A 17,446-nucleotide genomic window follows, 5' to 3' on the forward strand; every position below is an offset into this window, starting at 1 on the left:
CTCATTCTGTATTTGGTAAACAGATGTCGAAACTTACCTTCCAGGAACAAACCCTTGTCACATGTTGCTGCTGGAAATGCTCCTCATACTAAACTGACTTGCTGTCATATTTATAAAATACGACAAATTACAGCTAGTAAGAAATTCAGAGGTTTTATCTGAGTGGTTATTTATTAAAATAACCAGGGCACAGATGCAACACCAGTCAAAATCCACGCTAGATTGGTAAGATCACTTTGTATGTTGAACCTGTGACTGATCAGTTTCTTGTAAAATACAGCTAAAGAATAACTCCTTACCAATACCATTCATGGGTGCCAGGCACCAGTTCCGTGTCTTTATAAAACACAGCCATTTCTTCAGGGCTACAGAAAAATAAAGCAAGCTCTTACGTAACATTGTGCTGGAAATATTTTCAAAATGTAAGTTACAATTTTATGAGTTGCTTCTGCTAATGACAAGCAGTGCAACAACTGCCCAACCTTTAAAACATTTCAAGCACATCACAAATTGTTATTCCTGGATAGCTTCCTGCAAGAGGCCAGTGATCATGGCATAAGTCATGAAGTCCAGATTCTATTTTCATCCTGTACTGTAGAAGAGGAAAATAATTTCCTATTCATAGAAAATCTCAAATATCTGTACTATCTAAACTGAGAGAGGATTTGGATAATGTAAATACCTCTTTCTTTTTAAATCACAAGGAATGTTGGCATGCAGATTTTGAAGGCAATGAGGGTGCATTTACCTGCAGAGGGTGAAAGCACTGAAGTGTTTATTTACATTCTAGTTATCTTTAGTCAAAATCAGTTATGAGTGTTGACCCTTTGCCCATAGCATTACTACTCCTAAGTTCAAGCAGGGTGCTTTGCTACCCTTCTCCAAGTGCCTGGCCCTTGGCTTAACCTGGCCACGTCTACTCTGCACTGCACCAGCCTGCTCAGGCACTCGGCAACAGGACCTTGTCTCTATTGGTCTGTGTGTGTTGCCAAACTACATCTAGAAACCAAATAATAATGTGTATAGGAAAAAATTCAAGGAACTACTCAATCTCATTCAGCTGTCTGAATTCCCAAGGAAACACAGGACAGGCTGAGCAGCAGCAGAAGAGTTATTCTGATAAACACTGACCTCAGGTTTAGGAATCAGGTCAATATTCTTATCAATAAGGAAAGTAACCAAGGATAGATGTCCATTCTGAATTGCAACCTGCAAAGCACTGGTATTGTTCTGAAAGAAATTTGATAGATAGAAAAACTTATATTTTTATTGCTGCAAAAAAGAACAGTACTAAAGAGGGGTATAAATATAGGGTAATCTTGCATTAAAATTTGTGTTCGTATCCCCTCCACCAATAAAACCCTTTGATAAAATCATACAAAATGAAGTGGATCAGCAGTTAGTATGATGTTTTTGTAAACAGTGAAGGAAATTCCCATTTTTAGTATATCACAACACACATACTAAAGAACGCCAGTATCCCATAGCGCCATTCAACTTCTCTTAAGAAAGAGACGATCAGCATCATCATCATCTATACTGTGCCGTGGACAACGATGCCAACATGTCTCCTAGTCTGTTAGACCTTCACCAAGCAACTGCAGTCATATTAAGCAATCAATCCATAGAATTGTTAATAAATAAATAGAAAAATAAATATAAATTAATAGAAAATAGATTTTTAAAAATTAGTAGAAAACATCTTAGAAAATAATTCTGCTTAAACAAACAAGTTCTCATTCTGCTGTAATCATAAACTTCATGCAGCAGGCTAGCCAAGGCCATTCAGCAGATATAACTTGGACTGAATTCAGGAACCAGATGTAGATAAAAAGTTTGTCATCAGATGAGTCACATACACTGCCAAAAAGGAGGATTTTCAGTTACCCTAGTTGACTACATTTTCTAGTCATATGTGGTACTAGTGGGCATACAGGAAATAAAAAGCTCCACTACAGTACCCCATCAAATAAATCTAATGCTATTTTTCTTCCATATCGGTTTTATTCTGTTAGTACTCTCCACATTCCCCATTCTATTTTTTTCCCCAGTTTCATAAAAAAAAAGCAGAGCAAATATCCTTAGTTAATAAGGTCCTTTCCACAGTCAAGTATATCCCACTAGGAGAGATACTGTGTACATACCTGAGTTAAAACATTGATGTCACTCCCTGCCTCCAGTAAGAGTTCAGCACATTTTTCATGACCTCCTTCAACAGCCAAGTAAAATGGAGTTTCTTCATTCTAGACCAAAAGAGACAAAATGTCTGTTCCAATTTAAGACATGAGACAATGAGACTGAGACACAAAACACATCTGGTAGGCTCCATTGGGCTCATCCAGCTCAAGATGAGAGGAGAGATGGACCCAAGAGAACACAACCTGAATGGTCCCAAGTTACCTCTTGAATGACATGGCAACTCACCAACAGTTAAGTGACAGATGATGCGTATCTGGACAGATGTACAGTAAGGTTTACAATACAGAAAACTATTTCATAAGCATTAATCATGCTCTTTTCAAAGAAGACTGCTAGCAAGAGGCACAGACAGAAAGGTGGTGGGCAGCAATTGTTGCCATTCAACAATTGAATTTTTGCCATTCAACACCAGGCAACACCACTAGCACGTTAGTACATACAGTGCATTTCAGTTTCTGTCAGTACACTGCCATGGATTTCTGACAAATTCACAACCCCAAGTGCCAGTTATAAGAAGAACTTTTAGCAGAAATAATCCTGTTTCATATTTATTTCAAATCTTTTCACACTGAAAGAGTCTCCATGTCTCCACAGCAAGTCTCTAAAATAGGTTACATCATCTACACAGTGATCTAATCCCTGTTTCTCAACACCTAAAATACACAAAGGTTTAATGAAAGTTACTCTGGTGTTTCAACAATCACAAAAGAATCAGTAAATCCTAATTTTTCTTTGCTTAAAATCCTGACATTATTCTGGTATACTGAATATATTTTAGTACTTTGCTCATGCTATGGAAAGAGAGATCTGCTCATACCCAGATCAGAACATCTCCAGCTGGACAGGAAGGTCACCCCACTAGCCATGCTAAGATAGGAGCACAAGCAGGACAAGATTTGTGTGCAGATTCTTAGACAAGACATTCTTAGACAAGACATTCTTAGACAAGCCTTGGAAAGATGAGGGCTCCATATTTCAAAGAGGCTCCTGTGCCTCACAACTGAAAACAGCAGAGAAGTTGGATAAGAGAGAACTTCTCAACTCATCAATCTGTTGCTGATAAAGGAAGAAGAGGGCCTTGGGTATTTTGCCTACTGGCCCAGCAGAGCAAATCATCAGCCACATGGCAGGTTCCCACAGTGGGCATTCAACAAAGGAAACTACCTTGCCAGTTTGTTCCAGCTGCCCCACAAAAGAAACAGAAGAGACACGAACCCTTTGCAAAGCAAGAACGCCGAGATGAGCAGTTAGTGTGCATTTCCTTCCTCCACTCCTTGTTCAAGCCTTAAAATGAGTGCATTAACTCAGGGATACAACATTCTCAGCTAATATGCAACCGACAAATATGCTGGCTGAGCTCACCAACACCAACCCGGGAAAGCAAATTGGGTAGGTAGTGTCTGCAGCCAGTTTTGTGCATGCAACTGAGTTCAGATGGACAAGATACAAATCTGAGACCCCTTTGCTGAGGTGCATGTGATGGTATGTGCCTGGCATGCAAGTCAAACTGGCTCAATGAATAGGCTGAAAAGTACCAGAAATGTTAAAAGTGGGATGGTAAAAGGAATGGGATCACATGGCTAAAAATGCTGGATGACAGAAAACAAGGGAGGTTAAGGCCTTTCCTCTGTTTTCTTCCACCAGTAGTTATGCAAGGGCTTGCCAAATGCAGGGGAGGATATGTGTAAGGAATAGACAACAGAGGAAGAGACATTGAAGGAGTTAATGGAGGTTAATTATTTATTATAATTGAGGTTAACAATTGAACAAGGAACAAGGAAACAGGATGCAAATTTACTAGGAAACCAGCAAGACTAACGAAGTCTCCTCAGTGCCACTTCTCTTCCTTTCAAATTTGATTTTTTAGAAAACTTTTCAAATCTCTAACTTTATTTCTTTCAATAGTTTCAGCCTACTTACCTGATTGAGGTCATTTATTTCCTCCCATTGTTCAAGCAGAATTTCTACAACTTCACTGTGACCATTTTTGGCTGCTAAATGCAGTGCTGTGTTTCCCTCCTTGAAATTAAGATGTCAAATAATATATTTTAAAACCCAGAATAAAGTAAAGACATTAACTAAAACCAACATAAAGCTCCACACAGCATGTTCCAAGATTCAATCAAATCTGAAAAGGGCCTTTTCCCATGTATGCAGACGTGACATTGCTGATCTAGTTGGTTGTCTGAAAACTTCATTGTATACCCGCAAAAATTCTAACTCCTAACAAACGAATCAAACTGAAACTTCAGGTATTGGTTCCCACAAGGATGGGAACTACACTGAGCCCCAGAGACCACTGATTTAAAGATTAAAAAAGCCTAGGTCAGCGTATAGAAATTTGTCATGGCTTTGATATCAACATTGCAATCTTTGATATCAACATTGCAATCTTTGATCTCTGTCACCATCAGTGCAATTTCTCTCCAGCAAATTAAGAAACACCAAACAGAAAGAAAAGCAAAACCAAAACACCACACCACCAAGCAAATAAAAACAAAGACCAACTTCAGGAAGAGCAGCAGGTTTTGAACTCAAAGAAAATGCTAGCATACGAAATAATATAAAAATGGCTAAAACAATTAGGAGAAGAATTCTAACCCTCAGAAAAATGAGAGTCCAGAACAGTTTTTCATTCACAGCATTGAGTGGGAAGAAGCAGGAATCCTTTTTAAGAACAATAGTTACAGTGTGATTTGGTTTAGTGACCCAAGAGATGAGTTTCTGTCCTGGCTAATTTGCAGGACCACAGCATTTACTTCCTGGTGCTGTTTACACTTTTAACCTGCTACATGTCTGGGACAATACTATCTTTCAACCTCTGCTGATAAACTGCTGATAAACTGGGTGCACTGAAGTTTTTAAACTGTTACCAGAGTACTAAAAAAACCAACATCACTTCCCAAGCAGGCACTTATGTCGTTCTGTAAAAGCCGTATCTGACAATTTCACAATTTTTAATGTATTTGTCCTTCAAATGCCTCTGATGCAGAGAAATACTAACTTGCTCATTCCAGAAATAGTCAAGTAAGAAACAATAAGTTTATGAGCAGACTTTGAAAATTACTAAGATACCTTAAAATACAGTGTCAAAGAAAACTCAATCAGATTGAAGTGTTAAGGTGCCTCTGAAAAAGAATTTAGAGGTGTTTGTTTGCAACCTGAAGTATTTAAACATCTTTGAAGAATTGGTCAGGCAGTGACACACAGACACAGGCAAACAGAGTGCAACACTGGGAAATACAATCTCCCATAACAGAGGCTGACACCCTTACCACCAGGCTTTCCCACGTCTCTCAATATACAGGCATATGCTAGTCTTGCTTTGCATGAATTATGAATGTGTATGGAAAAGTCTCCTGGCAATCACCCCACTGTCTTCCCTTTATCACTAAAAAATCATCATCCTTTTATGTTTGTTGGTCACATAGATCACTACCAGCACTGTAGCATGTAGCATCCATGCAACATATTCAGATATTTTGATTGTATAGTAACTACAGTGAAACAAAAGAATCTTTCGTAAGCACATTTGTAGTTGTACTTCCGTGAAAAATAAACATTTACCTTATCTTTTTCCGATGTAAATAGCTTCAAAGCAATCAAATTGTTTATCATGTCAACATGGCCTTTTTCACAGGCCAGAAGAAATGGCTTTCTACCCTTCTAGAAAACAATTATGGAAAGGAACATAGTGTTACAGAAAGCAGAAATACTTTACTTCTAGTTACTGGATATATGGCATGCATATGTGTATGTGTATCCTACATTAAAATTTACATATTATATGGCTAAGGAGATTAGCACAATAGTCAATAAATAGAAGAAGAGAAGTAATTAAAAAATATACTTAGTGAAAATAAACAGATTATACATCTTGCATATCTTGAATAAAATAAATAAGAACTGTTCAGAAATGGTAAAAAAGTGCAAAATGCACTCAAAATCTTTTAATCCTATTTTTTCTCAGTCTGAAAATATTTATCAAAATAACTGTGTTATTAATGCTCAGAAACAGGCAGCAAAGAAACTGCAAGATTTATTTCCATGGGTTAACTTGTTTGATCCAAGTTCTGCAAACACAGACCAAAACTGACATATCTCAGAAGTTCCATCCAGGAGGCCGGAATTTAGCACTGTACATTGTATAGGGGTTTTGGTGGTATTGAAACTAACAAAAACTCTTCAAACCTTTTACAAACTCAACTGCAGAAAGTTATATTGACACAAAACCATACCACTGTTCAGACACTAAGGCATATAACCAGCTAGTTAAAATGGCTTAATATCATGCCTTATAGTAACCTATAGAAATGCCTAGGAAAAAAAAGTATGTACCTAATAGAGAGTTTTGACACAACCTCAGCAAAGAGAAGGTGCTTCCTCACCTTTTCTTTCCCAAGGCCTGAAACTTCAAAGGTATGCTTTGTTAAATAACTCTCTTTTGTCAGACTGGTCATGTGTAAAAAGAATTCAGAATTTTGCACTCTTGGGTCAATGAAATTCAAGAAACTCAGAAAAAAAATATGGGAGATTTGTTCTTTTGGTGCCAGGTCTCACAAGAACAAGTTTTCCTCATGTAAAGATAAAATATCTGACTTAGCTACGTAACGTTTCAAAGCAAGATCCCAACATGGTTGGAATTAAAAAGAAAAACAGAAAACCTGATGAGGACAAGGCACGGTTGGACAGTCAGTGCTCCTCTGTAGGATGGCTGCAAATAGTTCTATGTTATACCTTGATGAAACATGGCCATGTTGGCCATAACTGGCAGGTTTTGGTAAGGGCAGGGGTCTGTGAAGATGAGCTGTGTGGGAAATGTCAGAGGCTGCCCTGTGCAGCACACAGCCATTTCCAGCTGGCTCCACAGTGGACCAAACTGAGTCACACTGTCCCACAATGTGCCAACACTCAACCCATCATAGAACCATGCCTCTGTGAAAATGTGTTTAAGAATGGCTGGACACTAATGTGGGGAGGATGCACAAGGGGAGATACAGCAGGAGACACAAGAAGATGCAAGGGAGGAGACAGAGGGGGAGATACACCCACAAGGTGACTTAAGCCCATGGGAGAAGCTTTCTGGAGCAGAGGAAAATGGTAAGAAACAAAGAGCAGGAAAAAAGGAATCCACTGTGGACTGAATCCAACCTCTTCTGCCTCCCACTGCCTCACTATGACTGAGCACCACATGCAGCAAAAGCAAGGACAGCAGAGGAGAGGGTGTCTGCAGTCCAACTGAAATGGGCAAACAGGGAAAAGAGGTGTTGCTCCTAAATGCTTTTCTGGCTGTTTCTTTTACCTGTTTCTCAGTATCCAAGTCAGTAATTAAAAGTATATTTAATTGTCAATAAATTAAAATTCATTGACATTCCCCAAGTCAAGATTGTTTCCCCCAAAACAAAAGCCTCATGACATCAAAGAAATAAACAGAAACACACTGTACCACATCAGGTTTGTTCAAGTCATTCAGATGAAGATCTTGGAGGAAATAATCAACTATTTTAATGCTGTTGCTCTGAGCTGCAAAGTGCAGAACATTCATTCCTTCCTGAAAAATGGTAAGTCAGTCAGTAAGTGATTTTTTTCCAACATAAACATGTTTAGGATTGGTAAAAATTTGTCATCAACAAACCTCATTCTTAGCTTTTTGATCAGCACCTGCTTTAACTAATTTTCGCATTATATCCAGATTTCCAGTCCAAGCTGCGAGATGAACCACTGTCAGGCCATGCTTCAAATAAAATGACAAAGGCAGAAATTACCACAAAATACCTAAAGCAAAATTTCTTTAAATCTTTTTGATTGATTCAGTGTATTAGTAGGTTCCAATCTGGAGGCTTTTAGAAGAGCAGTATTAACACTTGACAGTGTGGGTGGGATTAATCTCACTTAAATTAAGCTAAATGCAACAGAGCAAGACCTAGCTAAATGTTTGACCTCTTCTTGACAGAAGGTCTGGCATCCCTAGAGAAGGACTGATCCCTTTTTAAGATGGGGGGATTAAGTCCTACCAGGAAATTATTTTCTCTCTCCAGAAACCATCAAGATAGTTAGTCCTGGGTGTGGTGGATGACATTTCAGGTGATAATATGTAATGACTACATTTCCATGAGTCACCATAACTTTCCATTTAGGCCCCTTTTAAGGTTCTCTTCTCTCAAATTCTGTAAAACCTTTTTCTCTTATAGGAGAAAAAACCCTCTTTTTTTAATATCTTAAAAAATATATGACTAGCTCTACTCTATGCTGGTGCAGCCTCACCTTGAGTGCTGGGGGCAGTTTTGAGTGCCACAATAAAAGGATATAAAGCTACTGGAGAGTGTCCAAAGGAGAGTCACAAGGATGGTGAAGGGCCTTGAGGGGAAGGATGAGGAGCAGCTGAGGTCACTTGGTCTGTTCAGCCTGGAGAAAAGGAGACTGAGGGGAGACCTCATTGTAGTTACAACTTCCTCTTGAGGGGAAGAGGAGGGGCAGCCACTGCTCTGGCAGGACTAGAGGGAATGGCATGGACCTGTGTAAGGGGAGGTTTAGGTTGGATATTAGAATACCTCCTCATATACCATGTGCTGTACTTCTAATCATTCTAGAGGCTCTGCATGGGACCCACTCCAGCTTATTGATGTCTTTCCTGATTTTGCAGAAATTGCAGTGGAAAACAATGGAGGGCAACATGGAACATGTATTCAGTATGCAGGCAATAAGATAAATCTGGGCTTGGGCAAAATTGGTGGCTGTGGCCCAGAAGTCTGACCTGTAAAACCTTTCAAGCTATGAACAGCTGGACGCCAGTCACAAGCAATGCCCATTAGGCATCCATCCTGGGAATGCTATTTAACATCTCCATTAATGACCTGAATTATGGGCAAAATGTACCTGCAGCTCATTTATAGATGATATGAAATTGTGAGGAATAGCTGATAGACTGTATTGGTGTGCTATCATCCAGGGAAACCTTGACAGGCTGGAGAAATGGCCTGGCAAGGACATAACAAAATTCAACAGGGGGAAATGCCAAGTCCTGTACCTGAGGAGGCACAAACCCAGACAGCAGTACTAACTGGGGCCAGCTACCTGGAAAGCAGTTTGACAGAGGAAGACTTGGGGCTCCTGGTGTATACTAGGTTGAACTGAGTCAGCAGTGTGCTCCTGGAGCACATATGGCAAATAATATCCTTGGCTGTATTAGGCAAAGCACTGCCACCTGGCCAAGGGAGGTGCTTTATGCTCACTCAGGTATTCAAGTTAGATAGTACTTTGGGCAATGTGTTTTTCATCTAAAAATGCTTTTTTCATATAAATATGTCCAGTTCTAAGAAAAACAGGAGGTTTTTAGTGCAAGCTCTTGATTTCGAACAATTGGGAGCACAAGAAAAATACTTACATTTACCGTTCCCCAAAGGTGCTCCTATACATGTGAATCACAACAAGCCAGCTTACCTGATCTGCCATGTCAAGTCTAGCTTTGTGATGAAGAAGAAAATCCACCACGGACACATGGCCTCCCGCAACAGCAAAATGGAATGCTGTGCGCTTCAGCTGGAATAAGCAAAGCTTTGTTTGTCAGGTCTGTAATACACTTCTTTTCCCTGTGCAGGTGATCAGAATTTTGGAATTCTCTGATTATTACCAAATGTACCTTTTAATACATACTATTTCATATTTCTTCTTCAACACTCACACTTGGTCTTTATCTACATATTTTGTTTTGTTTCCTTGGATAGAATTTAGGTATTGATCTTAGAGAATTCTTGTAAAAACAGTATGATTTTGTTAGTATACATAGTATTGTTGCTTCATCAAATGTCGAAGTGGAATTAAGTAGTAAAACACTGCGTAGGGGAGATGCATGCACTAAAAGGAGCACCCTTGTTTACTATTTTATTGCATGGTATGATTTGAATAGCTGAGGGCTATATGTACACAATTAGATTTGCTTTTGGTATCCTCCTTCCTTTTGGTTAAACCTCTGCAATGCAAGACGAGATTTCTCCCTCACTCAGTGTTAGTCACGTTCCCAGACTGACTCATCATCTACGTAAATGAAAGCTACCACCTTGCAAACAGTGAGTAATTTTACAGAGGTGAATGGGCTCAGTGCTTCTCAGGAAGAATTCCATAAAGTAATCAGTGGTATATATTTTAAAGGGATTTGTTAAATTGAATCAAACTTTATTGGAGAGAGTTTTGCTTTCAATTAAAGTGGACAAAACTAGGTTTAACATAAGTCACTGACGGTTTCCATGCAAAGATGTCTAAGAGATTTAACCAACTAATTTTAAAAGTTTGGATCTGTTTTCTTAGCTTCTCTGCAGATCACCTGACTTTTTCATGTATAAATTTAAATTTACAGCTATGGGTATCAAAAGGATAAAAAGGTGGGATTTATGATGTGTATTTATGTCAGAAAAAAGCCTCTTATACAGAAAGAGTACTGTCAAAAAGCTCACCTTTTGACAGCTTTCTTATTTGGCTTGAGAGTACAGGGGCAGGGATGATCAACATTAGCAAAAAGAATGGCTTTGACAGCATAAGCTACATCCCTATTAGGACAATCAATCAAAGCACAACACCTCTGAAGTTATGCTACTAACTCTTTCATACTATAGGTCTAGTTTAAGGATGACAGAGTAAAGTTTCAAACTACTGGACTGAAAATGTGTTTAGTTTAACTTCCTGAATTCTGGAAAGCAAGAAGGAAGAAAAAACTATTTTTAAGTGACTTTTCAGAGCATAATGCAATTGATACTCTCAGTATTCAGGAGGAGTGTACTCAGAAGAAATGTTTGTCTCCTTGTCTGTTTCACAAACAAATCAAGGAATGCATCATACTATCTTCTAAATTCCCCAGTGGGTGAAAATGCATGTGGGCATGGGAAGCAAATTTTTTCAGAACCCAGAATTAAGTAACATTGGATACTCACGGGTGGATGATTTATATGTAGCCACTGAGAACACACTGCTATGCAAAACTCCCAGATTAGTATCATGACTGCTCCGTTGCTGTTGAACTACCTCTCATGTGGAACACAGTGCTGTATTTAGCTACTGTGAAGTATACATCCTCAGATTTTAGGCCTAGTGTTGAAGTCAGCATAAGAAATACATTTTCGTTTATCCAGGGTAATATGAACTCTGAGCTCAGGCTGGAGCCAGAGGACATTGTAGAATGCTCCCATGGTTCCATGCAAACCAAAGAGTAATACTTCTCTCTAGAAATTTGTAATGCTAGCAGCATTAATCCATTCTTAAAGTGACTGTGAGGTGAGGTCATCCCACTCAGAAAGATTGAGAACTTGAGAAATTAGTCACCAAAGAGTTCTGAGGAACTACTAGAGCAGGGGCACAATTGAGAAGTCCTTAGTTCCCAATGTGATACCCTGACTACTGGCTAAATGCAGAAACCTGTGAGTTATGTTGCACAATTCCTAATGTCCATAATGTCCGCATGAAATGATTCTTTGTCAGGTCCTAGGGGGCACTTCTGCAGCATCGCCACCTTGCAGCTGAGGGGGCCTGCTGGCATGCTGGCATTCCACCACACAACCCCAAGGAGTCACCCTTCATATCAGTGATGTGTCAGGCACTTCATACTCACAGTATCTACAGCATTTATATTAACATTCTTTTTAAACAGCTTTTCCATGGTATCCAAATTGTTCATTTTAGCAGCATACTGAAATTCTCTCTCATCTGGCAACACTGTGGAAAAACATGATTAAAAAATACATTATTAAAAAAGTAGCCATAACCAATGTAGAGGATAATGACAGTGGTTTTACTTTCTGTTATTTGTAGTGATTTAATGTTATGAGAATTGCTTGCTTCTCATCATCAAAGTGTTTCATGACTACATTTTTCTCCTTTAGAGAGATATCTGGCTGATATTTCTAGTTTCAGCTTTTAAGTGCAACTAAAGGGAGACTTTTCACAACATGGATTACCAGAGTTTGCACTCACAGGAACAGTTTATGAAGCTCTTGCTATCTGAGTCCCAAATTATTGCAAAGGCATAGCAGTGAATGGTACAAACTGCAGCATTTATTTCCTATTCTTTGAGAAATTGTTCTGTTTTAAAACAGAACACACCACTGAAACACAAAATATATAAAGCAGTAACCAAACAGTATGACACGGCTGGAAAAACAAATCAAACCAACAAAGCCCAACCGAACAGGGAGTTTTACATAGGAAAGACAGAAAGACAGAAAGAAAGAAGGAAGAAGGAGAGAAGGAGAGAAGGAAAGAAGGAAAGAAGGAAAGAAGGAAAGAAGGAAAGAAGGAAAGAAGGAAAGAAGGAAAGAAGGAAGTGTCTACTTGAACACAAAATTTGGCCACAATGTGACATTTGCTTTTAAACTGAGACCTTCCTTTAATGTCTTGATCCAAAAATTAACATCTGTTAGGTCAGTTAAAGCAGTTGCAAAGCATATTCAGTAACTTTGAAAAGTAAAATTCCAAAGTCTGATAACTGGTTTAGCTGGAGGTCAGAATATTTTTCATGTTTTTACCACAACATTTAATTATTCACTTAGAAGAAAATAGCACAGCAGTTAAATCAGTTGCAAACATGTTAGTAGACACTTTTAATCCCACTGCATCTCACACTTAAAATATAATTAGTTAGATATCTTCTGTCTAGAACATTTTGGGCTGAAGGCCACTTGTCCAATGATATTACCAGGGAGACAGTATTCTGTTGGACCAGGAACTACAGCAATTATCTATTCCTTAGAGCCCTCTCAGGAAAGTTCATCCTACCATATTACGCCTAATAAGAACACAGCTTGAGGCCATATGACTGCAGAGCATACTAAGGAAGATCAGGATAGCGTTCACTTAATTGCATTTTGTATGTTACCTGTGGCTATAATCTCAGGGAGAATAATCACATCTTTACTGTACAAAATGAATCAGAAATTAAACTGGATACTTGCAAAGGTGTTTCCAGTTTTCCTATGAAATTATCAAAGTGCCTCAAACAAAACAAGCATCCTTCCAAACTTCTCTGGAAAACACAGAATATGTGTTGATTGTATTACAACATGGGGGCACAAGGAAATTTTTTAAAAAATGAAAAAAAGCATTTGCAAATAAAAATGCATCTCTGGCATCTGTGAGAAGGAGCATTGCTGACAGTAAAATCATCATGATGAACAGTGATCTTTGAAGAATAAATGTCTCACTCCTAGTTTTCATAGTCATTACCCTAAGGAAGTATCCAACTGAGCTTTCTACTAACTTGATTTCAAAGTCAGGTAAACCAGTGGCCAAAGGATACCTCAAGGCAATTTTATGGCAAACGTGGAAAAAAACGTACAGTACTAATTAGCTGCAATTAATTACAACTAGACCACATTCGTTCCTGCTGCCTGCTGTATCTTACATGAGAATGCAAAGATAAATGCATCTCAAGACAATCAGGAACAATCCCAAGACTTTACTCAATACTGCCTTCAATAAACAAGATAAAATGATTTTTCTTTACTGTATAGGCATCAGCAAGGATAGTTTCATAGTTCTGACAAAGAATTAATAACTGATCTTTTCTCTCCTGTCCAGAAGCCATAAATTGTCCACAGGCTGTTAAATAGACCTTTTGTTCTGTGCATTATGTTTCTTAATAATCTCTCTCTTCATACTTCTTAGTAATTCAGGAGTTAAGGACCATGACAATAAAGACCATGACCCTGATTTGTTGCCCAAACTTTCGATGCTTTTGCAAAATTTTTTTTCATGGACGAAATTACAGGAGTACAGAGCAGTCAGATTACAGATTTATGGAAGCCTACCAAGCAGGGATCTCCAGAATTTGGCACTCCTCCTGTTACTAGCAATTACTCTATTTTCAAGTAACAGCAGCAATCACCTTTCTATGTGTGACTGTCAGGATTTTTAGGGGGTATTTTCTTTGGTGCCATACAAGATGTCTGGCTTATATCATAACTGCATGTTGCTATTATAACAATTAAATGGTTATATCCAGTTTTTCTTTCAAACTAACTGAAATTAGTACTTTGTTTCCTTTCCTGATACAGTTGGTTTCCTTTGTAGAGAACCCTGCCAGCAGTATATCAGACATCCCAAGATTTTTCATCTTTTGGAAGAGCAAGGAAGTAATTAAAAGTGCAGAAAAGTAAATTGTTTTGTTGACCTCAAAACAAAAAGTGAGGTACCTTCAATCTTTTCCTTTTCTCTTATTTATGTCTTACTTTAGAGGCTCATTCTGTCTTTCAGGAATACCACAAATAAGGACAATTTTCAATGAACTAAAAAAATGCAGCTGAGGTTTCATTATTTATAGGACAGTGAAAATCCCTGCATGTGTGTGTCCCTACCTCCCTGCTCTGTTTTTAAATTCCTGTTGTGGCATCCATAAGATAAAATCCACAATTATCTTAAAAAGTACATGGGAAAAAACCCCAGAATTTGAATTGGCTGAAGACGTCCAAGGAGGTAAAATAGAAAACATCAACAATATTTGGATTCAAATAGCAACAAAAATATTTTTACCCTGTTGTTTCTAAAAATGAAATAATATATTTAATGATCTGGCAACATTTTCAGTGTTTTCTCTAGGTTTTCTTCTTATGGGAAACAAAATTACTAGAGCAATGTAGGTGTCTTGTTAAGTTACTAGGATTTTTTCTAAAATAGTAATTTTCTGTTTCAAAGAAGTCATGGGAAAAACTACCTATTGAATAAAATGGTGATATTTCATTAGTTATTTTCCTTTTCTGCCCTCTTTGCCAGCCTGGGAGCAAGAACCACAGCCCAGTATAATGGCTCCTGGTTGTCATGCTGTGATCACAGGACTGGGGCGAAGCAGGGTTTGGCAACTACCGCTTAGTTTCCACAAATCACCTGTTTTCACTAACTGCAGCTCATGCCAGAGCAGTCTGCTCTTTCACAGACTGGTTTGCAGGTTGAAGGCTGGAGACCCCATCGCTGGGTTTTGTTTCTGAGTGCAAGGTCCTTTGATTTCTGTGTGCCTCCCAAAATGGGGGCCCAGACTGGCTGTGAAACTGGTGGCAGATACTCAGCTCCAGGGACGTGACTAATACCAGCGAACCCTCTCAGAGCAGTTCAGAAGGGAAGTTAAGGCAGGGTAGTGGGCAATTTGCGGGACTTGCCCTTGGGAACACAACACCCCAAAACCCAGCTCCCAATCCCACATCCATACGTTTGCTGATGTCTTTTACCACATGTACAACAGCTCATGTTTAACGTTGTCCTTTCCAACCCCCAGCGCTCATTTTGTTCTCCAGTCATGTCAGAAAGCAGGTTTGGGAGGGTCCCAGCAGCCCTGACGGGGCTTGGCACGCTGCCTCCAGCAGTCCGGGAAGCCGGGACTGCACTGCCCCCCGGGCGGCCTCGCCTCCAACCCCGCGGACTCACGGTCCTCGTGGCTCGCTGCCACGACTCCCTGCGCGGCATCCTCCCCGGCGCGGACCAGGCGGCTCAGACCCTTCATTACTGCTGTCCTGGGCTCCTCCTCCTCCTCAGCCAAGGGAAGGGGCCCCAGGCCGCTGTGCCGAGGGAGGTGTCCTGTTCTGGTCCTGACAAACCGGTTCCCAGGACTCCAGCATATGCAGCCGGGCCTAGCACACCCCTGGAGGCGGCACACCTGCACACCACCCCACCGGTGCCAGGACACCACCGTGCGAAGGGGCAGAGTTGTGAAGCAGCTTCAGGAGTTTGTTCTAAGAGAAACCAAGCACTAACTGCACTCCATTCCTTGACAGTGGCTAGGCACTGAACGGGATCATCCTTGCCCCATCCAATCTCCCCCAGGTCTTCCCTAGTGGCTATAGCGCTCTGCGTGCCAGAAGCAATCGGCACCCTCGAGTGCACACACGAGGCAAAAGGCAGTCCCGTTGCACCAGACAAACAAGGGGCACTTTTGAAAAGCCACGCTGCAAGTACACACAGAGGTATCACTGGCATGCCTGGAGCCAGGTGGATGTATTATTAATTACTGGGTAGTCATGGAGCTCTTTCTGCAGGTTGAAGACCATTTTGGGGAGTTATTCTCATCATTGTCAACCAGTGTTCACTGGACAGGAGAGGGTGACCATCCCTGGCACACCTGCATGCCTCACACAGCCTTAGGAAGTGAGAGACTGAGGTCCTTGTGCCATAAATTTGTGCATAACCGTGCACATGCGGTAGCAGCATTGATCTAATCACAAGACCCTTCAATTTCAGGTAGAAAATGTTTTCATTTGCTTTTGCCAAAGTCCCATCAAAATCAAAACACACATCCCCAAAGGTTCAGGTTTTGTGAACTGACATACCGAGATCCATCTAACCTACCTATTTCTCAATTTGTCTTGAAGTCCACTATAACTTTGATCTACTTAGGTCAGAATTGATATTTCCTTTCACACAGACAACAATTTCTTCCACAACAGGGCATACTTTTTTTTAAAGTTGCTACCCTAAATTTTAAATTTTTTAAAACAGCCTTTGATATTGCTATTTCAAAATAAATATAGGAAAAGTAGTTCCAAGAAAGCAGAATTACCAGTATTCAGCTTTGCACAATTGTGGACACATTTCAGTTTCTTCACTGTAATTTTTTCTTAAATTAAATTACACAACCATCTTAATTTCCAAGATGACTAACACCATACCTGTCCAAAATTAAATTAACCTGAAAGACTCAAGAGTTTGTAAATTGAACAAGTTTAGATAAAAAATTATTTGCTCAGATTCTGCTTACCATAGATGAAGAGATTTCACAGTTCTTTTCTCCTTTAAACATTTTTGGTATAGAGAGGCTGTGATGTACAAAAATCTTTAGAATTGATACACTTTAGTCTGATAAGACAATTTCATCGACTGTACTTCCAGTAGGTGAACATTACTCAGCTAAAAGAAAGTACCAGTAAATCCAGACAGAAGAACAAGCAACTGATTCAGCCATAACTGAATCATGGAGGTTTCACTTTTTCTTGCTTCCTGTGAGTCAATTGTTCCAGCAATTTCTTAAAAGGAAGAAAGGTCTGTATTGCTCTATTTCTGTATGGTAATACAGACTGTTTCCAATGTTAATGCTCCTTTTCAAAATGAGTGACAACAGACAATTATGGAATGATTAGGTTGGCCTACAAAGCTGGCACCAAAGGAGGGATAGATTTGCAGCCTCATACAAGAGCGTGAGTTACAGTAAAATCGTAATTTTACATAGAGTCATGAAACACCAACTGCTAATTTCCAGTTCTAATTACTAACACACAATACT

At 39.5% G+C, this 17,446-nt stretch overlaps 1 protein-coding gene across 1 annotated transcript in view; it reads right to left on the reverse strand.

The window, feature by feature from the left end:
* Nucleotides 1-15,733, reverse strand: part of ANKDD1B (ankyrin repeat and death domain containing 1B) — a 28,845-nt gene extending 13,112 nt beyond the window's left edge. Inside the window, exons 1-9 of the mRNA XM_069001329.1 lie at nt 15,598-15,733; nt 11,798-11,901; nt 9,640-9,738; nt 7,835-7,933; nt 7,646-7,750; nt 5,767-5,865; nt 4,120-4,218; nt 2,145-2,243; nt 1,132-1,230 (exon numbers count right to left, since the gene is read on the reverse strand). Of these exons, the coding sequence (XP_068857430.1) occupies nt 1,132-1,230; nt 2,145-2,243; nt 4,120-4,218; nt 5,767-5,865; nt 7,646-7,750; nt 7,835-7,933; nt 9,640-9,738; nt 11,798-11,901; nt 15,598-15,673 (879 nt within the window). The 5' untranslated portion in view covers nt 15,674-15,733. The remainder of the gene's footprint in view (nt 1-1,131; nt 1,231-2,144; nt 2,244-4,119; nt 4,219-5,766; nt 5,866-7,645; nt 7,751-7,834; nt 7,934-9,639; nt 9,739-11,797; nt 11,902-15,597) is intronic.
* Between the last annotated feature and the right edge of the window lie 1,713 nt (nt 15,734-17,446).

The sequence above is a fragment of the Aphelocoma coerulescens genome (assembly GCF_041296385.1).
Source record: "Aphelocoma coerulescens isolate FSJ_1873_10779 chromosome Z unlocalized genomic scaffold, UR_Acoe_1.0 ChrZ, whole genome shotgun sequence".
Taxonomy (NCBI): Eukaryota; Metazoa; Chordata; class Aves; order Passeriformes; family Corvidae; genus Aphelocoma; species Aphelocoma coerulescens.